The sequence below is a fragment of the Astatotilapia calliptera genome, chromosome 5, assembly GCF_900246225.1.
Source record: "Astatotilapia calliptera chromosome 5, fAstCal1.2, whole genome shotgun sequence".
In the NCBI taxonomy this organism is placed as follows: domain Eukaryota; kingdom Metazoa; phylum Chordata; class Actinopteri; order Cichliformes; family Cichlidae; genus Astatotilapia; species Astatotilapia calliptera.
In genome coordinates, this window is record NC_039306.1 from 35,706,697 (window position 1) to 35,730,714 (window position 24,018).

Consider the following 24,018-nt stretch of genomic DNA (forward strand, 5'->3'; position numbering starts at 1 on the left):
TACGCCTGGTCCGGCCTCTGCTTCTGCTACGCCTGGTCCTGCGGCTGTTATGCCGCCGCCCAAGCCTCGTTCTGCACCTCGATATCGCCGGCCATTTTCCGGGCCACCTGCTGGACGTCACCGCCGTCGGGGTCGGCCCCCTGAACTGCTCCGTGGTCTCCTTCGTTGCCGCCGCTGCCTTCCGCACCGCCGGTCCCCGGACCGCCATCGCCTGAGTGGCCGCCGCTGCCTTCCGCACGGCCGGCCCCCGGACCGCCATCGCCTGAGTGGCCACCGTTGCCGTCCGCACGGCCGGCCCCCGGACCGCCGTCGCCTGAGTGGCCACCGTTGCCATCCGCACGGCCGGCCTCCCGAACTGTATCCACGTCGCCGCCGTTGCCGTCCGCACGGTTGGCCCCCTGAACTCTTCTGTTTTGGACTCCTGTGCTGCCGGCCCCCTGGACCTTTCTGTTTTGGACTCCTGTGCTGCCGGCCCCCTGGACCTTTCTGTTTTGGACTCCGTTTTTCTTGGGCTGTGGTGTGTTTCGTTTCATTGGTTTTCTTGGGTTGGGTCTCGTGTTTTGTTTTTCCTTTTTGTCTTTTGGCCTTCTGGTGCTCCTGTTTTGTTTTGTTTTTGTTTTGCCCTTAAAGGGTGATTTACAGCATGAACTGTAAGGAGTATAGCACTGGGCAGTGGAGTGGATAGAAGCTGGATAAATGTGTTGTCCAGAGACCAAGGATTCACGACAGCCACAACCAGAGGCCATTATCCAAACACTTCTGGACTTGTTCCAATGAATATCCAAAGCGTGAATGTGCCCACATGGAAAAAGAATTGATACTTCAGCCACAAAGAGCACTAACCGCCATGGAGAAAATGGAGAAAGAGGCTAGAGGTCAAGATTAAGGCAACAGGAAGGGAAGGTAGCCAACTATTGTAGCTGCAGAAAGGTGTGATGAAGACAGGGATCCCTAAGAGGTACAGCAAGCTGCCATACCTGAGGCCTTGAAAACTGCCTTAGCTAGCCACCTGAAAAGGTATACCAGACAGATAGGTGTACACTCAGTGACAAGGGGAACAATACGACAAGAGCCCCACCAAGGCTGGGGACAGAGCAATATCGAAAGAGCATATGGGAGAAGGATGCAGCCCATAACAACAATGCTCAGTGGCTAGTGGATCCAAGAGCAGACCACAGCAACCTCCCTGAACAAGCTCTGGTAACCATTACAGTAGCAGACATCCAAGAAAGTTTCAAGCATGAAGAGTTTGATGCACCAGTGAGGACCCATGTGAGGCACACATGGATCTTGAAATGCCTGTACTCTGTGCCTGTCGATAATGACTGAACTGTATCCCTAAGGGATAATCCTTCCACCTTTCAGAGAAAACTAATTTCCGCCATTTGTATCCGTGACCTCAGTCCAATTTTAGCAAACAGATGAAACCTTGATTAATGCATTTATGGCATTTCTTAACAACGATGCACCATCTGGTGGCATTGAGGCATTTTGAACTCAAGTTACCAGCATTACACATCAATTAAAATTTTACTAGACTAAACAACTAGTAAGGCTGGTACAGACTATTGATAACAGTGATAATTAGTAAGCTATTCGACTAGTCACACGCAGAGAGAGAGAGAGAGAGAGAGAGAGAGAGAGAGAGAGAAAGAGAAGAGTAGCAGGTCCAAGTTGAGTAAATGAAATGAAATTCATCTTAATCTTAGTTTTAGTATTTAGTATTTAGTATTTATTTATTTATTGTCATTGTCAAGAACAATGAAATTGCGTTTGGGGCTTCCATACAACCCAAAAAAAAGAAGAAAATAATAAATACCCCTTAAAACCCAAGTGTACATATTTAACCCAGTGTGACTCCAATGCAATAAGACAATCCTTAGCAATAATGTTCGTAGAAATTCAGACAAAGACCTGAGAAACATGACAAAATACAACAATGCAACCCATTCAATATTATTGTACTGTGAGATATGATATCAGATATGATAGTTATCTATTTAAGAAAGAGGGGGGGGGGGGGCAGGAGGGGGAAGAGAATAAAGATATGATGCACCAATGCAGACCAGTTCATTGCTATTAAGAAGTTGGATATGGTTATTGTCCGTGAGAGGGGGGCAGAGAGTTCAGGAGCCTCACAGCCTGTGGATACAGGCTGTTGGCCAGTCTGGATGTTCTGGCCTGTATAGACCTGTACCTTCTCCCTGAGGGCAGCAGATGGAAAAGGTGGCGCGCAGGGTGATGTTGGTCCCGCAGGATACTGTGCACCCTCCTCAGACAGCGAGTGGGGAAGATATTACTGATCTCTGGCAGACTTGTTCCAATAATTCTGCCAGCTTCTTTCACCACCCGCTGGAGTGCTTGCTGATCGGCCTTGGTGCAGCTGGGGAACCACACTAGAAATCCATACGTCAGAACGCTGCTGATGGCACAGTTGTAGAAGTTCAACATCAGAGATCTGGGAATGTGTGCGCTCCGCAGTCTCCTCAGGTAGTAGAGGCGCTGTTGGGCCTTCCGTATTTATTTGCAATCATACAGAATTTTATTCTGTCCTTAAGCACTTTCTAATTATTATGCACACATTCGCACTCCAGTGGATGCACTGGGGACAGTCAGTATCTTGCCCAAGGTTATTTTGACATGGAGATCGGAGGACCTAAGCTCGATGCCCCGAGAGACTGGTTGTCCTTTTTAAACATTATGACTTGACTTTCATGACTTAATTATACTTGAGAAAAACAGGATATTATGTAATAGTATCCAATGTTTACACTGAACAATGTTTACATCTAATAGCTATGTAAGGTTGAGATCATCAACTTGGGCTGCAGCTCTTCTCTTCTTGACTTTGGGATTAGTACCAGCTATGTTACTATTATACTGTTTAGGACGCCCCCAAGAGAACCTCGGCAAAAGTGAGGGGAACACAGACAGTTGTCGTGACAGTATTGAGAGTACCCTATACCCCGCCTCAGTGGAAGAAATGCATACAGGCATGTCATGTACAGATTCACAGTTTAACAATTCCATAAATCACCATTCTCTATTTGACCCACAGTGATAGATCCAAAATGCACCTGATACACCAGATAGAGATCCAATTTCACCCAGAACAGCATGTAAATGGTAAAACAACATTTGTAGCAGCTGTACACCACTACAAAATCTTTGAATATTTTCATTTTTGTATATGTCACTATAAAAGTGATTTCTAAAATGAACCAAAATCTCAAAATACAATAGCAAAACTGCCTGTTATAATAAATTGAGATGGTAAACATAGTCATCACACATCAGGGACATAATTATCCACTATATGTATAGGTAAACCATGCAATTATATGTATGTATGTATTTATTTATTTATTTTATTAACTGTTTGTTAATACTCAGACAGTGATAATAAAACTTTTAATAATAATTGTCAAAAGTGTGAAGAAGGCTGTCACCCAAAGGCATGTAAAACTTTTTACCCTGCCAAATCACTGCCGCTTAACAATTTGATGAGTCATTAAATGCGAGCTTCTAAATCTAGTGGGTATGAGTCAGAAGGCCAAACTAATAGTAGGGTTGATTCAGTCCCTGTGATAACAAAGGAAAACAGACAGTGGCATTGTAGAAAGAAAAGACAGAGACATTTCTACTTACACATCAAAGCGAAGGTTCTGCTTTTCCTCAAAGAAGAAATCAAGGACAAACTTCCTAACAAAGTCAGGGTTCAGTGTGTTATCGATCACTTCTGTCCGGCCAAACTAGAGAAAAAGACACAGACAAGAGAGACATTGAGGACAACAAAGTCAACAGCTATCAAGTCAGTCTGTTTGTTTAGTAACAGAGAAAGCACTTTCAGTAAACAAAGTGAAAAAAAGAGTGAAAAACACTGTTGCTTCTGCTGCAGTGCCTGTTTCCTTTTTCTATAAGAGAACACTGTACTTGAGCATCAACTCACAAGCAGTGTTGGGCAAGTTACTTTGAAAAAGTAATTAGTTATAGTTACTTCTTCAAAAAAATAACTGAGATAGCAACTGAGTTACAATATTATATAAGTAACTAATTACTAGGAAAAGTAACTATTGCATTACTTTGAAAAAAATGCTTAACCCTCTGGGGTCCAGAGGAGCTCATATCATTCTTTTCAGCACAACCTCACGTCTGAATTCACTGTTATTTTGTCATTTTGACATATTGATCTAAAATCAGACAAAAAAAATATAAAATTCAAGTAGAAAACAATTATATTTTTTACTGTAACAACCACAAACATGTTTAACGAATCATATTTCATAACTTGAAATGCAAACATAAACTGCAAATTTTAAAAAAAAAAAAACCTATGCAGAAGTGCAGAACTCCATCACGGTTTATTTCACACCTCAAACATTTATTAAACAATTAAACACATAAGAGTAAACTGCAATAAATTACATGTAGTAATAAAATACATTACAACTCTTTTACGCTATGTCCACACCTACAGGGGTATTTTTGAAAACGCAGCTGTTTCTATGCGTTTGGGCCTTTCGTCCACACGTAAACGGCGTTTCAAATCACCGAAAACTGATATTCTTTAAAACTCCTTTTTTGCGTTTATGTGTGGATGAGGAATACAGAGTTCATGGCGCAACGTCAAAGGTATGTGCCTTTTTTCACGTCATGCTGTGCACGACGTTATTGTTTACATGAGAATTTCTACAATGGCAGATAGAGACAAAATACTGTTAATCTTACTCTCAGTTTTTACACGCTTACATACACACCCGCAGTTACTGTCCCTTCATTTAGAAAGGCAGAGGCGTTATGGTGTAATTATTTTACATGTAGTTGTTTTTTTCCTGTGTAATAATATTCAACATTGCTATCAATACATTTTTCAAAAAATGCCTCTCTGTGCAAAATAGGTTTAAAAACATAAACAGCTGTGGGATCCTGTTTGCCTGGGATTTGAACCGGGGAACAAATCGTGGCAGGATCAGCCTGATATTATTTGTGTCCCACTTTAACTTTACTGTATAAAGAGCAAACATCTCCAAAATGTCAGGAGTAGTTAGTCATTACAACAAGTGTTTGTGAACTAAAAATCAAGAATGTGGGATCCTGTTTGTCCGTGATTTGGGGAGCCCAGCTCTGCTTCCCGACGTAGGGAAAACCAATTCATCAGGGAGACCTACCTCGGCACTTGTGCAGGTGAAACCAAAGGGAATATGCTTCACCATATTTTCTAGTCTTCGGCTTAGAATGAAGTTGGTTTGAAAACATATTTGACGATGCTTCATCTCCTGCTTGCTTGATTTGTGTGGGAGCCCTGTCAAAAACCTGCAATGGCTCTGCGCCCCCCTAGGGGGCGAACCTCACACTTTGGGAACCTCTGCCTTAGAAGATGCTGTTTTTACCGTTTCTTCCTGCAGTAAACATAACGATGCATTCAGTAAAAAACATCATGTATAGTTTTTATCTTAACTCTGGTTTGACGTGGGCTCTCACTACAATTTAAAAAGTAGTATATAGTTTAAGTCCACACTTTAAACACAAAGTTTGAGAATCAGGTTTGTCTTGCGATGACATAGAATCTTTTTGCTATGTCATCTTAAAATGGTCATGTGATTGGTTTACCACAAGTACTTTATTCTTCCTCAGCCAATCAGCAGCACTTGTGTAACTGTTTCTTTTGCTTTGCCTTCCTGATAAGCTGAAGACAGGTTCAACCGTATGTGTGTTTAAAATAGTAACACCTCTGCACTGCATTTTCTTGTTAGTAACGGTAACAACGTTGTAACGATAGAAATAGTAATTAGTTAGGTTAGTTACTGAGGCTACAAACCTAGCCTATTACTAGATCATTCTGAACAAGTAAAATATGTTAAAGACAAATATACAACAACATTTAAATATCTGGCACAGCTGTAGATAAAAGAGCTTTCCCCTGAAAGGAAATCATCATCGTTTTAGAAACACTTCAGATTTAGCAAAAGTGATGTTAACTAAGATGAAATCATGTGCAAAATGTGCTGCAGAGTTGTGTCTACACTGCAAAGCAGCACAACTAACTTATTCAACCACGTGAAAACACACCACAAATTGCACTTTAATTAATGCATGAAGGCCAAGAAAAACATGCAGTGGTTGCTAATGCAAATCATCCGGCTTAACGCTGATGACCATAAAATGAGCCCGTACAGTAAATCTGCATTTCCATCAAACTCACAAAGACAGGCTGAGATTAACAACACAGCCGTATTGCATATATTAGAAGGCTTTATGAAAATGGTCAGCTTACTGGTTGAAAGATACAGATTTGTTTCTTCTAAACATGCAAAATGCCACAGGGGACATGGAGAGGAAATCACAGCTGTCGAGTAGGCCTCCCTTACTACGAGCTTTTGTCACATCCATTATGTTTGTAGGATGAATGCAGTTAAAGAATTTATATGTCGCTTCTAAGAAATGCACTTAGGCTGGGTGAATCAACACCTTATTTGTCTTATTTATGTATACTAGAGAAGCATTGCCACCTGTACTTGTTATCCAGGTCATTCATGCACATGTGAAATAAATGAATGCACTGACATGCTGTGAAGTCTACACATCAGCTTTAGAGACAGAGAGACAACCTCCTCCTCCCTGCAGTGTAGAGGTGGGGTGAACCTGAAGGAGTGGGTTCCTGTCATGGATAACAAAAAAAACTTCCTGCCACCTTCCTTTTACTACACTGCAGACAGCTGCCAAAACGCCCAGCAGTGGAAGCTGCAGTTCCACTGCTCCATAAAGCATAGTCCCAACTATTCTCTCAAGCTTCAGTGAAAGAGGCTCGACATGTATCAAAAGGCGGGATAGGACATATTTCATCATATTCCCATTGGATTCAAATGGGGACACAGTGAGGAGGGTGTGGGTGTCTGGGTAGATCTCTGATCTAACTCTTGCATCACAAGTTTTTGATCCAGCAGTGACATGCAGCATGCTGGAAGACCATACAGCTCACTGGCCAGAAAAATTATAACACAACACAAGTACCTCCATATTTTACAAATGGTTACAAAAGCGTCTACTTTTCCAGATATATATATCTAAAGAATGAAACTTGCATATATATAGCGAATGATCTTGTGAATATATTTTATATAAAGTGATGTCAAATTTGTTTCCATTTTTATCGCTTATCTTGGCCTTCTTCTTTGAGATGTTAAATGGTATTCTCAGTTTTTCAACTTAAATTTCCAGATTGTTTTATTTTATTTTATTTTATTTTATTTAAATTTGCTTAACGTATATAATTCACTCACTTACTGCACATAATGTCCTGCTTGTACATATTCACTTACTGTATATAATGTTGTCTTATTGCACAGTCGAGGGGCGTTTCAGGACACATGTCACTGGGTGTTGTACTCGTATAACTCTGCCTGTGATAAATAAAGAATCTTGAATCTTGACCCCATATCATGTGCTCAGCTACCATGTGCTCAGCTACCACATCTCAGTTGACATCTCCATCAGTGAGTGATAAATATATATACTTTATGTTGCATTTTATTTCTTAAATTTAAAATTCTTAGCATTAGAGGATGGACAGCTGCAACAAAAAGAGAAAGCCGATTTTCTTTTCTCACAGAAGACACTTTGACATGTTGAGAAAAGGTACAATTAAGAGAAGTAACAGCTGGACTCCACTTAGATGTTTTAGCACTAGTCCTTTTCCTGCTGTGAGAAGTCAAAATATCTGCCACTTGCAATGGTTTTATTACCGTGAAAGAAAATAGTGTGGAAATGGAGGTGTTTGTCTGTGAGCTGTCACTAAAGTGCTGCCAAATTGCAACACAGCAGCTGCTGGTGTAGACCAGCAGAATCCATACAGCCAGACATGTGCCATGACCTGTGTTTTCATAGAACAGTTAAAAAACAAGACGACTCTCTTAAGAAATTTCTGAATATACACGATGCAATGTAACCTACATATTTGTACAGTTTGTCATTTACTTTTAAGTCCACTGACCTAAACTCAAAGGCTGAAGTGAAAAAAGCCATCTACACCCTCTTAAAGGCAGAAAGTGTGTACTGTTAAGTGTACTGTAAGCAAAGCTTCTGGTGAGTCTTTGGCACTGAAATCTTCCATTGATGAGTTTGAACGCTGTCGCTGTGGACAGATGTGAACTTTATATTTATCACTTTATAGAAATCAGTGATTAGTAACTGTTAGCTGTATATCGTTTTTCCTAATGAATTTGTTTGTGGTCTTAGTATGTTATCCATAAAATTACATGCATGATAACATTAATACACTTAGTAAAAGTACAGAATAAGTACAGTTTATTACAGAACAATCCATTTTGAGGTTATATGATTAGCATTTTTTTAAACAAAGGTTTGTGGGCACATATACAAGAGAAGCCATTTTTAGGTGTGTTTTACTTTTTGTAGTTTGGAGGCTCTTTGCCACGCTATGTTCAAACTACACAAACCATGATTCAAGAGTTATAATCAAAGAGTTCCACGAATAAAAAAATTTAATTAAAATTCAGCTGCTTTCCATTTTAAGGTTGTTTCCACGTGCAGTGCAGCACCTATGTAAGCAATTCTGGTTGGTTTATGATAAATTTTGAGTGCACAGGTCCCTCAGGCCATGGTTGTGTCCTGATGCACCACTTTTAACCTTGAACACTGTGGCCCCTTCACCTGTAAACATAAACGTTAACCTTCAGCATAAAAGCTGGGTTAGTTTGATGCAGTTAACTTTGAGAACAAATGCCAGACTTTGAGGGAAGCAATCTTAATGCACTGGGTGAGTTTGGTCCAGGCCAAATTTAAATCGCCCCAGTTATTTCCTTTTTATGTCTGGAGTCACGGACCGTTTTTTATAACCCAGTGGGAGTATTTTTTAAGCAGCAAGATAAGTCCACTGGTCTTGCAGAACTTGTACAGTCATGTGACACCAGGTTTTTTGTTTTTTTTTAAATGAACATGTTGAATTTATCAGGTTTGTTAATTATGTGCAAACACAAAGCAATAAACCTTCACAGATGCTTCGTATAATATGACAGTTTGCCCTTCGTAATGAAAAAGATCATTCAATTCAATTTTATTTAAATAGCATCAGATCACCACAACACTTGTCTCAAGGCACTTAATATTGGAAAGTGAAGATAAATACTTAGATAAACATTTATTAGAAATATTCATTCAGACTTAAATCTGGGACTCTCCACCATTTGACCTTAGAACTGAAGAAGCTTCTCGGATGAGAGGTGAAACGTCTTCAAGCAACTTAAAGAAGTCCAGACGCTTTTCTTTGCAAGCAGACATATTAATTCAGACACGTTTACTCCCTGAAACCTTCAAAAACTATGGAAAAGTGTAAATGAATTATTATTCATTATTTTTGATTGTCTTCCTCCGTGCAGTTCTTGGCAGACGTTATTGCAAAAGTTAAAGTTATTCTTTTTTTCCTGTTCAAAGGAATAAACATCTGCATTTGATCTACTCTCACTCACCAATTCTTGCAGTGTTTTCAGAATTTGCAGAATGTCTGTAGCTTATTGTTTAATTTAAATATGAAAAACTACAGTTCCACATAATACGGGGACCATCTGGTCGTCACACCCACCTGCAGTAGTTCTACACATGGTCATGGGTGACTGGAGAGAAACCCGCCAGTATCCACCTCCCACGATGGGCACATCATGTGTGGACCCTGGGATGAAACTGGGACATCTAAATTAAATTTAGGTGGGTATGACAGACAGCTTCTCCCTACCTGCCTTTGCAAACCACCATTGCTCTGTGAGCCCTGAACTGTAAGTAGGTAGGCTTAAATTCCTAGCAGTAATATGTGCTATAAATGAAGATAGGGTGCTCCTTTGAGACCTTATACAAGTGAACAGTCAGTAGCAGTTACATTTACTGTCAAAGCAAGTGGAGTCCTTTGAAGTACTGGAGAGATAACTAGTTAGTAGAGATATGTTGAGTAGAGCAGAAATGCTTAAGGGTAGCACCAAGGCTGCTGACTTCGTGTATGAGAGACTATTCAACATATTGAACAGCTGCACTCCTGAGGTATCCAGTATTAAAGAGGAATAAACTGTAGAAGCTGGTGCAACATAAGTGTTTCATCCATTTAGACAAATGCTGCATGTTATTATGAAAATAATAAAATGATATATAATTCTAATCATGTCCTTTACATTTTCTACATTTCCCTAGGATAAATATTTTTCTTTTGCTTTCATAAAATTTTCTATTTATGTTGAAATAGCGCTGCAACAGCGTGTTGACTGTTCAATCAATAGTGTCCTTTCTAGTCTTGATGGGACTGACAGTTGTCATTATCTTCATTCTTTTAACTCTCAAGTATCATAAAGTTAAGTTAAGTTGATGAGACTGGGTTTACAGACAGCGTTTCAATTTTAAATGTAAGGTTGCTGCCATTGTTCTAACACTATGTATAAATGTAACAGGGCTTGCTGGTAGTTCCAATAGTGCTAGATCCTCCAACCTTTATATGTGAAAAATACATTAGCTTAATCACAGCTAGCTAATACTAGAGGGACCAATATGCTCACAAGCTAACATGACTGAAAGATTAGGGCTACATGCAGTGACAGTAGAGTTAGCCATGTTAGCACGCTACTTTCAACAGGTGGTCAGGTTGAGTCCACCTGTGCACACTGAGAGGATCAGGGCTCCATGTCACTGCAGTGTCTTCATATATAGACAGTAAATGTGAAGCAAACACAAACACTTCTTTAACGGGTCTTAGCAAATACAACGCCATCACCCCAAATACGGGCAGCAGTGAAATCCTAAATAAAGAAGCTGATCCAGAAACTAATAGGAAAAGGAAATGGACCTGCAAAGGAGGGGTGGAACTGATTCTCTATTCCTAATTCAAGTTTTCAATCGAATTTTTTATTTTATTTTTTCGTAAATAATTAAATGACTCAACTTAAAGTATTTATCAATAGATTAATAGTTGTCTTAAAAATATTTATTTATAACTTCTCTTTACGATATTATGACTTCCCAAAAAGTTGATACTGTTCATCTGGACGTAGTGTTTTCAGGCACATCAGTCACGATGAGTGGCGAAATGTTTCTCCCACTGAAAACACTACGTCCAGATTAACAGACTCAAGTTTTTGGGATTCCCTTACCTGGAGGATTGAGCATGAATCAAAAGATATTATGACTGATTTTATTGATGTTTTAAAAAAAATCAATGTAAAAGGATTTTTAAAGTAAATATACTAATTTATTAATGTTATTGCACAATTCAATAGTTATTTAATCACAAAATGCTTTATGTGTTTGACTCATCTGGTCCTCCACAATCACTGCTGCAAAGGAAAGAGTAGATTAGATATCTGTGTTCTCCATAACTTCTATCTATCGATCTTCTATGAATAACCACAGTATTCTGTGCTACTGCTCCTTCAAAGTGATTTTCATAGTCAGAAGCTAATACTGAAATATTGACCATGTATAGTTCTCTCTATCTTAAGTCTTGTTTATGACATCATAGTATCAGGTTCAGATTGTACAGTTTCAGTATAGAAAACAAAGAAAAGAAGTTTTGGTCATCACAGTGGATGGTTTTATGCCATGAATTGCATTCTGGAAAACACCAGGCACATTATAAGACAGAGAAATGGCACCCACAGAAAAGAAAACTATATAGAACTAGAACTATATAGAAAACTATAAAAGAATTCCAAAACAGCTAATTGGTCAGTTAGCTCTACCTCACTACCAGAGAGTCAATCGAGGGTCAAAACATATGTGCCAATCACACTTGGACTAAAGCACGCACACAGTCGGTGATCGCAACATGTAGCTGTGTGGTTGCAGACATGTCTATATTGTAGTAGGAAGGTTTGTCTGAGCTTATTGTATTCAAAAAATGATTGAGCATTTTCACCCCTCTGCTGAAGGACCCAGACTATGAATTTAGACATTAATAGACCTGTAATGTTGTAAAACTATGAAATGTAGTCAAAGTAGAGGTACAACCTTACTCTTTGAACAGCAAACTATGGAAGCAGTTTTATGCTTTTTAGCAGTGATTCTAGACATGCTGTTTGAGGAAATAAGATTACATTTAAATACTTTGGTTCAACTATCCAAAGCAACGAACAGAAGTGAAGAGAGCGCAGGGAGGAATGAGTGGGACAAGTGGCAGGAGGCTACACTGGAGGTGGCAGAGCTGAAGCTGCTAAGATCCTCATTGGGAGAATGGACAAGACTAGAAATGTGTATATCAGAGGGACGGTTGAGCGGTTTGGTTGGAGACAAAGTTAGAGAGGCAAGGCTGATATGGTTTGGACACGTGCAGAGGAGGGATAGTGTATATACTGGGCAAAGGATGTTGAATTAAATCAATTGACCAACAGAGAAGTCGTATACAAAAAGTGGATGAATGGGCTCTAGGTCCAGAGGAAGCTGAAGTCCACTGATGTGTGCAGCACAATGATGGACATTTTCTGTCTGTGGCAAGAACAGTGCACTTTGCTATGGTCTGCTGGGGAAACAGCATGAGAGCTAATGACACCAACAAGACTGAAAGGACTAATCAAAAAGGCTGGTTTTGTGACTGGCTGCAAATTGAACACTTGAGGTAATGGAGAGGAAGGTCACAGAACGTAATGGACTGATTCAGCTCCACTGTCACAAGGACAGATGCAGGAAATCTTTCATGCCACATTCAGTTCCTCTTTATAATGCAATGTATCAGTCTGGCAAAGAGTCACTTTCTTTTTCATTTTAAAATTGTATTAAAATTCTGTTTTGCTTTGTTAATTTTGAGATATCTTATTTTACTTTATTTCATAATCAGTGGGGCTCACGTAAGGTAAACTGACATTTTTACCTTATATTTGAGTAAGTAGGGTATGAGTCTGTGACTGCTATAAAGTAATTGGCAAGTCAACCCCGTATTAAAATGGATACGTCCCTCTGTTCCTTAAAGGGTTGCATCATGTTCAGTCAAACACAACGCAACACTGGAGTCGAGAAGCATCTAGTAGTCTCAGAGGGCCCCTTCTTTTCAATGCGATTGAACAGTGTGGCTTGGTGGTTTCTGAGCACAAGGCAGTGTGTTACATTGCATTTTTGTCAGTGTGTGTCTCTATACCCCTCCTAACAGAAATAGTGCGAACAGGAAAACAGCAGCATGGAGGCAATCAGGGCAGATTTTCTGTCTATTTCAGTGAGCTGCATCAGTAATGAACCATCTAAAAGTGGAAGCAGTGGTAGACAGAGAGAAAGCAGGACACAGAGGCAGTCTCAATAAGAAAAAGTGAGTTTTTCCCCAACAGATCAGGGATCCAATAATGCATGAAACACAATGTGGACACAAAATGTCAGTATAAATTGAGATGGGATTTTTTTCTTTTTATTTTAATGAATGTTAAGGCTGTGTGACTCCATGGGGAATAGCTTGGGCTTACAGTCAGGCTAAGGAAGAGAGGAAAGACAGAAGTGTCCAGTTCAATAACACATTACAGTAAAGCAACACTACTTCATCAAGCTGTTAGGGAGAGCAGGATCTGGAAACACTTCCCACTCCAAATATGCAAAATTATCAATTAAATACTGTCTGACATTTAAACTTAGATTAAAACTTAATTAAAAAATAATAAAAAATAATAAATTAAGAAGACTAAGAACAGGAGTTTCAGTCTCTGGCAGGTTTCAGAAAGGAGGATGGTGTTCAAGTTATAGTCAATATCAAACAGTCACGTTGAAAAGAGTCTCAGCAAAAGACTCGTTCCCCCACAATGCATCACATAATGCAACAGGAAATCATTACCACCTGTGTCCTACCTGAGGACACTACTTTTGTATTTATATTTTAATTGACCATCTGTAGCAAAGCAAATCCCCCCTTTGAATTAATAAAGTATTCTGATGCTGGTTCTGTAAGAACGAGCTCCTCAGCTCCTCCCTGTGTGGAGATGTTGACGTCTACACTTTAGTCTTGTGCAAAACTTGTTGCCCAATCTCACAATACTGTAAAACCATTTAACAGTTTGTATTTATGTAACCACTCAAAGCACTTTAGACTACAAGTCACATTTCTAAACATACACTTATATAGTGCATTATTTCCATATATTTAAGTCACAGAATGACCCATTTGAAATAACTGATTAACCTAGCATGGATGTCTTTGTGGAGCCAGAATACATAGAAGAAACACAAACAGGAGAACATGCAAACACCACAAGGAAAGGGGTTCAAACCAGGAAATGTGTGTGTAACACTGTGCTAATAGAGCTCAAAACTATTAGCAACTTTTAAGGAATAGATACTGACAAATGACAAAGAGAATGTGAAATTTGCCCCTACAATAAGAGGACCTAGCAGCTCTGTTATGCTGAAAGGGTGCCTGCAAATCAGTACAAATCAGTACAAATCAGTACAGGTGATTTATGGCCAAAAAGGCCAGAAAACCCACGGTGATGCTAGTTACAGAGAAGAAAGTCAGACTGCAAGAGAAAAGTAAGAGAAACAGAGCTATTGCATCATGCTACAAAACATCCAGAGCCTTTTCTAGAATGAGAGCCATCACTACTTTATCTGCATTTATGCATTTCACCAATACCTCACAAGGAGAACACAAGTGAGAAAAGATGGAGGCTAGACTGAAAAGGGGTTTTGGTATGAAAGTAAGAAATGACTTGCAACATGAGGGCAAATTTTTACACAGAGCAAGGCAAAAAGAGCAAAGTCAGCATGAGTCACCATGATCATACTGAAGGTGAATTTAAACAAACCTAAACGATTCTAGCTATGTCAATATTCTTAACTTAAAATGCTGCCTCTTGCACTGAGATTCTTCTTGTAATTCATTAAAATATGTCAGCTTTAGGTATTTGTCTTTGTTCTCAATACAAAGACCTTGATTATTGAAATGAATAATAAATAAATTTCAATAATTAATTTTGGTCTCTAAGCATCTGTTGAGATTGCTTATGCCTCAGGCCAATTCTGTGTTTTTCACAAAAGCAGAAGCACCGGAGACTGGCACAGTATTTAAAAAAACCTGAAAATGCAAAGTCACATTATTTTTTAAATGAGCAAAGAAAAAACAAAAATGACAACTCTTTACAACTCTTAAGGCGTAACAAGCCCAACACTGACAAGGCTAAGACAGGCAGTGCAGACAAGTAACAGTAATGAGGCCATGGTGAATGGTGCCATATAATAACAGTGATGCTATTTTTGTTAGTGCAAGCTGCAGTTTGGTGTTGTTTTGGGCGGTTGTGCGTGCTCGTGTCAGTTTGTTCTGCCAGTTTAGTGATACAGTATATCAGTACAGAAGCTCACAATTCACTTTTGCGGTGATGTGAAAAGATGAGGCTTTCTAAAACTTTCTCGACTTCTGGTTTTGACTTTTTCTCCTCCTATACCAGCACTGATGTGGAGGCTTTGTCTGAGCAGCAACACCAATAATTCAGGAGAATACTGCAGCATACCCTGAGTGCTGGTGTAAATGGTGTAGCGGCTTCACCTTTTTGCGCAGAACGCGACCAGTGTGGCAGTATAATGCCCTCTCTTTGTCTTTATCTCTCGCTGGCTTCTCTTTTTGTTTAGGAACTTTTCTATTCTTCTCTGTCCCCCACAAACCTGATAGTTTCTTTCTGGCAGAGTTGTAATTATTTCTTTCTCCTCATTAGTGAGAGAATTCGATTTCTGCTAATTGCATCAAGAATTGCCTGAAGCCAAATCTGCCAGTGTGTTCAAACAGCCCACACACAACAAGCTGGTGACAATACACGTGTCACAAGAAGGATGCTTGCTTCCATTTGCACACCAACAGACACCAAGAAGGCTGCGAGTGGAGGACGCAGCCAAGAGAGTGGGACCTGGAAGCATATTCAACGGTGGCTGCAATCCAACCAGAGACCGTTTTTTTCCTCTTCCGTCAGTTCAGAGAAGCGGAAAATACATTCGCATTCAAACCATGTGAATGTGGAAGCTTTGGCTCAGTGGTAAAATAGAGAGGCAGAGAGGGAAATAAAGTTTAGGATGCTCCCAGATAAACTTTTATCTTCACACAGAAGCGAGAAGCAGCTCATGATATTTCCTATCTGTGACGTCTTTGCTCTGATGGAAGTTTGAAAGTTTATCCTACACAGTTTCTAAATCTGTGTTAGGATTATTGCTCCATCACTCCAAGCAATCTAACATTTTCTTAGCGATATAACTGTGAAGTTTGAGAAGGTATATCGCCACAACAAGCAGGACAGAAAATGTTTTAGGCACTCGCTGTGAGTCAAGCTGCGAACACTGACCCCCAGAGATAGGAAAGGATACAGTGGCTTGCAAAAGTATTGGGCCCCCTTGAACTTTCCCACATTTTGTCACATTACAGCCACAAACATGAATCAGTTTTATTGTAATTCCACGTGAAAGACCAACACAAAGTGGTGCACACGTGAGAAGTGGAACGAAAATCAGACATGATTCCAAACATTTTTTACAAATAAATAACTGAAAAGTGGGGTTCTTCCACATGACAATCACTGACTTCAGGAGAAGATGAAGAGGAGGAGGAAGGTTCATTACCCTCTGAACAGCTGTTTCACATGGATCAGATTAAAGCCGTCCTCCCCAGTCTCATAAATCAGGTGCCATAACCTCCTTTTTGACACAGAGTGTGTCGTATGTTTTGTCTTTAATAGCTTTGTTGTATGAAATGTTCTTTAGTGGTCGCTGGATTTCAACAGTATTATGCTGCATATATTATTTCCAGTCATTCTATCTGTGATGGCAGTCACATCTGTGTCCACTACATTTCCAGTGATGGAGCTGCTCTGTGGTGCAGAAGGAGATTGCTACAGGATTTCCTCTCAGCTAGCACCTGCTTGCAGGATTAGACAAACCCACATTTAGAGCATTTGGTGACTCTGAATGACTTTCCTGTTGGAGATGTTCCCTATAAAACTCTTTTTGTTTTTGTCTTTTGTTTTTGTTTTATTTTATTTATTTTTTTTTGGGGGGGGGGGAGGTTGTATAAAAGAAAAGACAACAACAACAACAACAATAAAACTCTGGCTGAAATTATTTCAGCGCAATCAATCCAACATTTGTGTAATCTTTAAACGAACAGCATCTTTTCATTCCTTCAGACTGATCGGTACTATGAGCAACACTTTTCAGATTGTGTTCACCTCAGTTGTGTGTGTGAGGGTACACAACTCGGCTGACAGCATCCCCACGCTGTAAGTCTAATTGAGCCTCACTGAGACCTGTGTGTATGTGTGTGGATCCCCACAGAGGTGGGCCTGATTTTCTTTGATAGCACATAGTGCAGATTACTGAAAGACACTGATGAATACAGGACACACACACAGCTGAGAGATGAGGTTTTCTATATGTTTACACAGCCAGTGTTCCTCTCAGACGTCCCAAAGCAGCTCAAATGATTTTCCCCTTTATGAATTCCTATATTTGGCTGCTCGGGCTTCACACTAGGGCTTATTTTTTATTACGTTTTGTTTGCCATAAAACACTCTGATCAGACTCTTTTAGGACCGTCTGCTCCAGAGTCTCGGACTCGTTTTACTGCACAGGTCATTTTTAATATGTCAGTTTATTTGGGTTACTGCAAATGTGCCAAGAATGACAAATACTTTCCGAATGATTTCTGCTATTTTTGCCTCGTGTTGTGTCTTGTTTTTGTGTTGAATAGTTGCATTAAACCCTTCATCAGTGCACTCTACACTGTCACCAAAAAGAGTGAATTTAGAATTGACTGAAATTAGCTACAGAGCATATTTGTGACTCTTAAAAGGTGACGTTGAGTGTTGGCAATATAAGTGGTAATTTTGACATTCAGCACCACCAGCACTGCTGGATTAGTTGTATTGTTTACTCCTTATGCACAATGCTGATGGCAGGTGGGAGAAGACTAAATATTTCCTTCCATCCTTAGACACACTACAGGGAAGCTGACACGCTGAGGCTGTTTTTATTTTTAACATACTAGCATTGTAGTATTGGAGTAATTAAGGTAATATATCACATCATTTGATGCCACAAGAGATGGAAATAAGTGCACTATAAATCCTTTCAAGCTTGTTGACCACTTCAAAAGAAGCCTTATTGAGTTTTTTTGGGAGTAATTCATTCGAAATCATCTTTTGAGTATTGAAAATGGAAAACCAGCCAAGTTAAGCTCCTCAAAGTTGAAATAATGCATTAAATAAACTTCAAATATAAAGCTCAGTGAGACCCTGGTATTTTAATAGTCTCAGCAGAAACAGCTGTGAGAATGTTCAAATTCTAAATAATAATCTGACTCCTTTGCTAAAGGCATTAAAAGGTTTAGCACCCCTTGATTAAATTATTATTGTTGTTGTACTTTAAGGCATTTCATTTACAAATGTCCACTACTCCCTACTGTGTTTGCACTGTTTTAATCTAATGATATATGGGTCTTTCATTGCCAGCATCTTTTGCAGCATTTTTTGCAGAACCTTTTGGTTAAAACAGGTGGGCTTTTTGTTTGTTCATCTTAAACTAAAAATCAGGTTAACCCTTTAAAACCGGTCAGAGCAGCACGCTCCGTTTTGCGCAACTACTTTTAAATCCTCGTATAGCACTGCAACCACGTAAGCTAGCGCAATAATTTTTTTTGCATATGAAACCGGAGGAGTTGTACTTACATCTTATGCCATCAGCTTGTCCTAGGCCACGGTTTCCTTACACATATAGCTTTGCAAAAACTGCATAAAAAGCACTTGCAGCAACAAAAACACAATATTCCAGAAACACGTTTTGCCGATCCGATCAGCTGTTCGTAACACTTTCTACGGCAGCATGAACTATCGCATGTCTGCCATTGGCTGTATCCCAATTCAGGGTCTGCAGCCTTAAAGGCCGCATTTCAAGGCCGATTACGTCACAGCGGCGCGCCGAAGGCTGTCCCAATTCAAAGGCTGCTCGAAATGCGGCCCTGAAATGCGTCCTTCATTTCCCTGAATTTTAAGGCTGTGGCAGTGTAGACTTCATGGCCCAACATATCCCAGAATGCATAGCGCGGCGATGGGTGTGGATAAATTTGCAGAAAAAAACGGCGGATGAGGGGCGACCGAAGAGTGAACTTTAAGTACTGAATATTACGTCACTTATTTATGTGCAAATGTTTAATAACGAAGAACATTAAAACATTACTGTTGGCCACATGTCGGTAAAGTCATGTGACATTAGTGACGTTTGTACTAACTTGGTTTTAAAGCCTTTACTTTAAAATATACGCCGTTCAATAGCTGAGCTTAATCAGAGAATGATCAAAGCTCATGTAGAAACAAACAAACAAATGAACAAAACATTTTCTCCTTCATTCCTGTCAAACAAAGCTATGACACGTTTCCAGCTGTTAGTATCATGGTTGCTAGGCAACCTGGGCAGCGCAACGGAGGCTTTTTAAAAAAAAAATGTTTTTAACTTTATTGACAAACTATAGTATCAGCACAACGGAGGCTAGATCGTCCCTTACACAAGCCTCGCACTTCCGGCCTTAGCGGTCTTTGAGTACGCGGCCCTTGAGGATCGTTGAGGCTGCGTACTTTAAGGCTGCAGACCCTGAATTGGGATACAGCCAGTACCTGCCTGAAACCGGAAGTGACGACATTGTCGCGGAAATGTAGTTTTTTACCATCAGCGCCTTATGAGCCTATACTGGTGTTTTTAAAAGTTATGTTTGACTTTATGACTTTCTGTGTCGTTTCTGGGATGCTTAGAAGTCAAATTGCACTGCTGGAAATAGTTTATTTTGATGCATGTGCTGTTTTTTTGCAAATTTGCACTATAATATTTATTTTCATTTTTCCTGCAGTATATAAAAATTGGTGTGTTTAAAAAATAAAACTATGAAGACACTCAAAATAAATTTCCTGTGGTGGGAAACTATTTTGTGCAACTTTTTTGTATTTACAGTTTTGAGGGATAAGCCTCTTAAATTTCTCTAACTAGAAATATATGTTAAAAAAAACAAAAGTGATTTTCAATTTTTTTGTAGTTTATTGCACTTTCTTGCAATTTATGTAATTTCTTTGCACTTAATGCATACATATTATTAAAATTTGGGCTATAACAGTTGTATTGATGTATAGCAACTTGAAATGCTCCCAAAAATTGCACTACAGCATGTAAAAATATAATATAAGCTCTGGCGGACTTGGTTCTATGGTCTTAAAGGGTTAATAAACTAAAGCAGTAGGTACACCAAGGAAAGCAGATGCAGTCTTGAAAGCCAGAACATGTTTTTGATTTATGCGACACGTGAGATTATTACATTTATGGACCGCAAACTTTAAAAAACCAAAAGCAGCTGCCAGAGTTTACTTCCTACATTTCTGCATTCAGTCTTGACTCAAAAGATATTGATTCATCAAAACATCTGGATGTCAGTGACGCATATACATACCATTGTGTGTGGAATAGGGATGTTATTCAAGGATAACCATGATATTTAAAAATAACCCCAAGTCAATAAAGCACATATGATAACAAGGTAAGTAACTGCATTATTGTTGTTTTTGTGTGCGTTCGTATATTTATGATTTCAGAGACATTAACTCTGTAACTTATATTTTGAGTTTAATTGACTTGCCAAAAAAATGTAGCACATGATAAAAAAGTTAGATATACGTTTTCCTGATAGTGGTATAGCTGTTATTTCTCTTTTCAGATAATCCATAGATACTGTAATATTTCATTCTCTTTTCCCTCTCAATATGAACATCGACCTTTTTTGGTACCTTTAATAGACCTCTGAAATCTGTACATGCATGTCAACAAATGATAACTAAAAGAGGTTAGTATAATTCTGTAATCAGATATACCAGGCGCAAAAAAATATCAGGATTTTTGTGCTTTTTCAGACAAAGGTTTTAACTGTAGCTAAGCACAGTTAAAACACTGAAGCTGCCGGTGTGCCTCACTCACCTCTCTCCACTCCTTTGTCCCCAGGCCTTGAACGTACAACACCACCACTGAAAAGAAAAACACAGATGCACGCCTTAAATTTATTTTTGCACCTTTCAAGACTAATGGATATCTCAAAATCAGTAGACGTAAACGCAGGAAATCGCTGTTATCTAAAGATGTAAAAAAAAAAAATATATATATATATATATATATATATATATATATATAAATGTTCGTTTAAAGTAATATTTGAAAATAATCTTTTTAAAACTGTAAGTCACGTTTCTTTCTCATACAGTATTACTTTTGTAACAAAAAGCTTGCGTTCCATTTTCAGTCATTTTAAGGCTCAGCGAGCAGGGCTTCGTCTTGCCACTGGCTTTCTTCGGATACCAAAACTTGCCAAACAGCTCAGACTGTGTTGAAATTTTCTCCAAATGATGAGCTGAAGGGAGGCTCCTAACCTGCTCACTGGCTGGGTCTTCTCAACACAGTAAAAGAGTAAAACACTAAAAAGATTTTATTAACAAAACAAACACAATGGATCAGTTTATTTAACCGATGCGAATGACAGAGAAGTGTTCACATACACCACATTTGTTTTCACCCAAGCTCAAGGTGCATGCCACCAGAGACAAAGAGAAATGAAGCAGCTGCCCTGGCACTCACAGCGCCCTTTCTGGCCCACAATGAGAGGGACAGGCTGTTTTTTCCATCCCCTTTCCATCTATTGATATGTCATTATCTCTTTCCCTCTCTGCTTAGACTATATAATGAGGAAGTAGGAAGTGCCACACATCACATTTCTACTGTGAGCCTCCACCTTTCAACAGTGTCCACGCACTGCTCCCCCCCTCGATGCCACAGAGAGAGCGCTGTTGGAGAAGGAAATGACCTCAATCCTGAGGAAGGAAGAAATAACAGTCCCTCAGTCGGAGTTACCGAAGGGTTTCATCTCAGGTGTTTGCAGCAGTGAAAGCAATTGTGTTGGATTAGGGTTCAACACCAGCAAAAATCTTGCCAAATACATCTGAGCTTGTATAGTCCAGTAATAAATGAATAAATGTATCTTTGACTACTCTCCTTTCTTCATTTCTCTCTCCTTCCCCTCATCCTCCTCCTTTATGTAGATATTTTCTTTGAAATCTGTCTTTGCTTTTTCTCTTCTGTCCTTTCCACTTTTTCTTCTACATTTCTCCTTTTGCTACCAAATCAGTTTCTTCTCATTTTCCCTGTGGTCTCTTTTTGTTAAAGTCCTCCTTCCATTTACTGATTTTCCATTTCTCCTTCCCCCTTTCCTCCTCTTTCTCTCATTCCCTCCTATGTCCTTTCTTTCCTCCCCCTCTGTGCCTCCCCTGTCCTGTGGTTCTACTCTTCCCTACTCTCCATTTTACTTCACTTCTTCTCCTCCACTCCTCTCCCCAGCCTCTCTTCTTTTCTTCTCTCTTCCACTTAAAAGCAGGTCATGGTAACAGCAGGCCATGTATAGAAATCATCATGTTTCTGCTTCAGTGGGACAGGAGGCCAGTCAACCACAACCCAGTCAGTGTTGGAAACCATACATCCCCATTCTCTCTGCTTTTCTCTCCAAAGGGAAATGCAGATGAAACAAGGGAAGCAAAACAGTGTTAACTGATAAAGATCGAAATGGTAAGCAAGAGGCAGAGAGTTTAGGGATGGTTGGCTAAGTGATTCATATATGGACACTCACCTGTCTGAAAGAGGTGTGGTAAGACAGAAAAAGTGAGTAAGAGTAAAATGGAGACAGAGAACAACATAAGCAAGCTTGCTGATGATGATCCACATTCATGTACACAATGCATGTTCTTGATTTAGGGCAGCAATTCTAAAATGTTTGCACTGGGAGTCTGAGACTAGCTGCCTGACCTCTGAAGGAGCTCAGGACAGGCAAACATGGAAGTGTAATTTTACTGGACTGTTTCAGCCTTTGTGTTTATCGTTTGTCTCCAGCCTAATGTTGTGATTCTGAAATCACATCAAGTGTCCAAGAATCTGGTATCATAAATTTTTGTCTGCAGAGCAAATTTTCTACACAAATCTAAAATGAAAAGTACCACTGGCTTATTTTTTAGTCTGGAGCTCCATGCAAAATTTCAGAAAGACGAAGACACTGGATCAGCCCAAACTACACGGAAGGAAGCTTCTTAATGATTTGATGGCAATTACAATCACCAACTGCACTATTGTTAACACACTACACCATAACTAATTAAAATCTTGCAGCACTTGCAAGGTCCCCCTGCTCAACAACATAGACCTACAGGCCCATTTTGCCAGTGAACATGATTCAGAGAAGGGTGGGGAAAACATGCTTTGGTCAAATCAAAACAAAACTGAGCACTCATCAACCCATATTTAGCCCGAGGCCGAATTTAGTCAAGTTTTGCTCAAACACTTATTTCACTCAAATCTTTTTATAACTGTTTTAGGGATTTTTTTCTGGATATTTGGTTGATATTCTGTCTTTCTATTGAAATGAAACTACTATAATAATTAAAAAATATCATTTGTCTGGAAGTGAGCAAATTTACAAATTCAGTAGCTCAAATTTCAATTCAATTCAGTTCAATGCAATTTAATTTATACATCACTAAATCACAATAACAGTCACCTCAAGGTTCTTTATGTTTTAAGGTAGACCTACAATAATACATTCAGAGAAAAACCCAACAATCATATGACCCCCTATGAGCAAGCACTTTGGTGACATTGGGAAGGAAAAACTCCCTTTTAACAGGAAGAAACCTCCAGCAGAACCAGGCTCAGGGAGGGGCGGGGCCATCTGCTGCCACCATTTGGGGTGAGAGAAGGAAGACAGGATAAAGACATGCTGCGGATGAAATAGTTGTTTCTCCTGCTGCACTGGAGTATTTCTACAAATGTGAAGCCACAGTCATTCACACTGAAATGAGAATTGTCCCATTTTTTTCTACAGTAAAAAGCGCTTTGGGGTCCTTAGGGACTAGTAAAGCACTATACAAATACAGGCCAGGCCATTTTAATCTTTCAAAGATGTGTCCTAAGAAAATGCATTTCTATGCAACTGAGTCATCTGACCAATTACATTTA

The 24,018-nt window shown here is 39.4% G+C and overlaps 1 protein-coding gene across 3 annotated transcripts in view; it reads right to left on the minus strand.

Moving 5' to 3' along the window:
* The window catches only part of LOC113023039 (copine-9-like), a 187,304-nt gene that overhangs the window by 146,687 nt on the left and 16,599 nt on the right, over window positions 1–24,018 (minus strand). For all 3 annotated transcript variants that reach the window (XM_026169094.1, XM_026169093.1, XM_026169092.1), the window contains exons 3-4: window positions 20,947–20,993; window positions 3,649–3,752 (exon numbers count right to left, since the gene is read on the minus strand). In XM_026169094.1, the coding sequence (XP_026024879.1) occupies window positions 3,649–3,752; window positions 20,947–20,993 (151 nt within the window). The remainder of the gene's footprint in view (window positions 1–3,648; window positions 3,753–20,946; window positions 20,994–24,018) is intronic.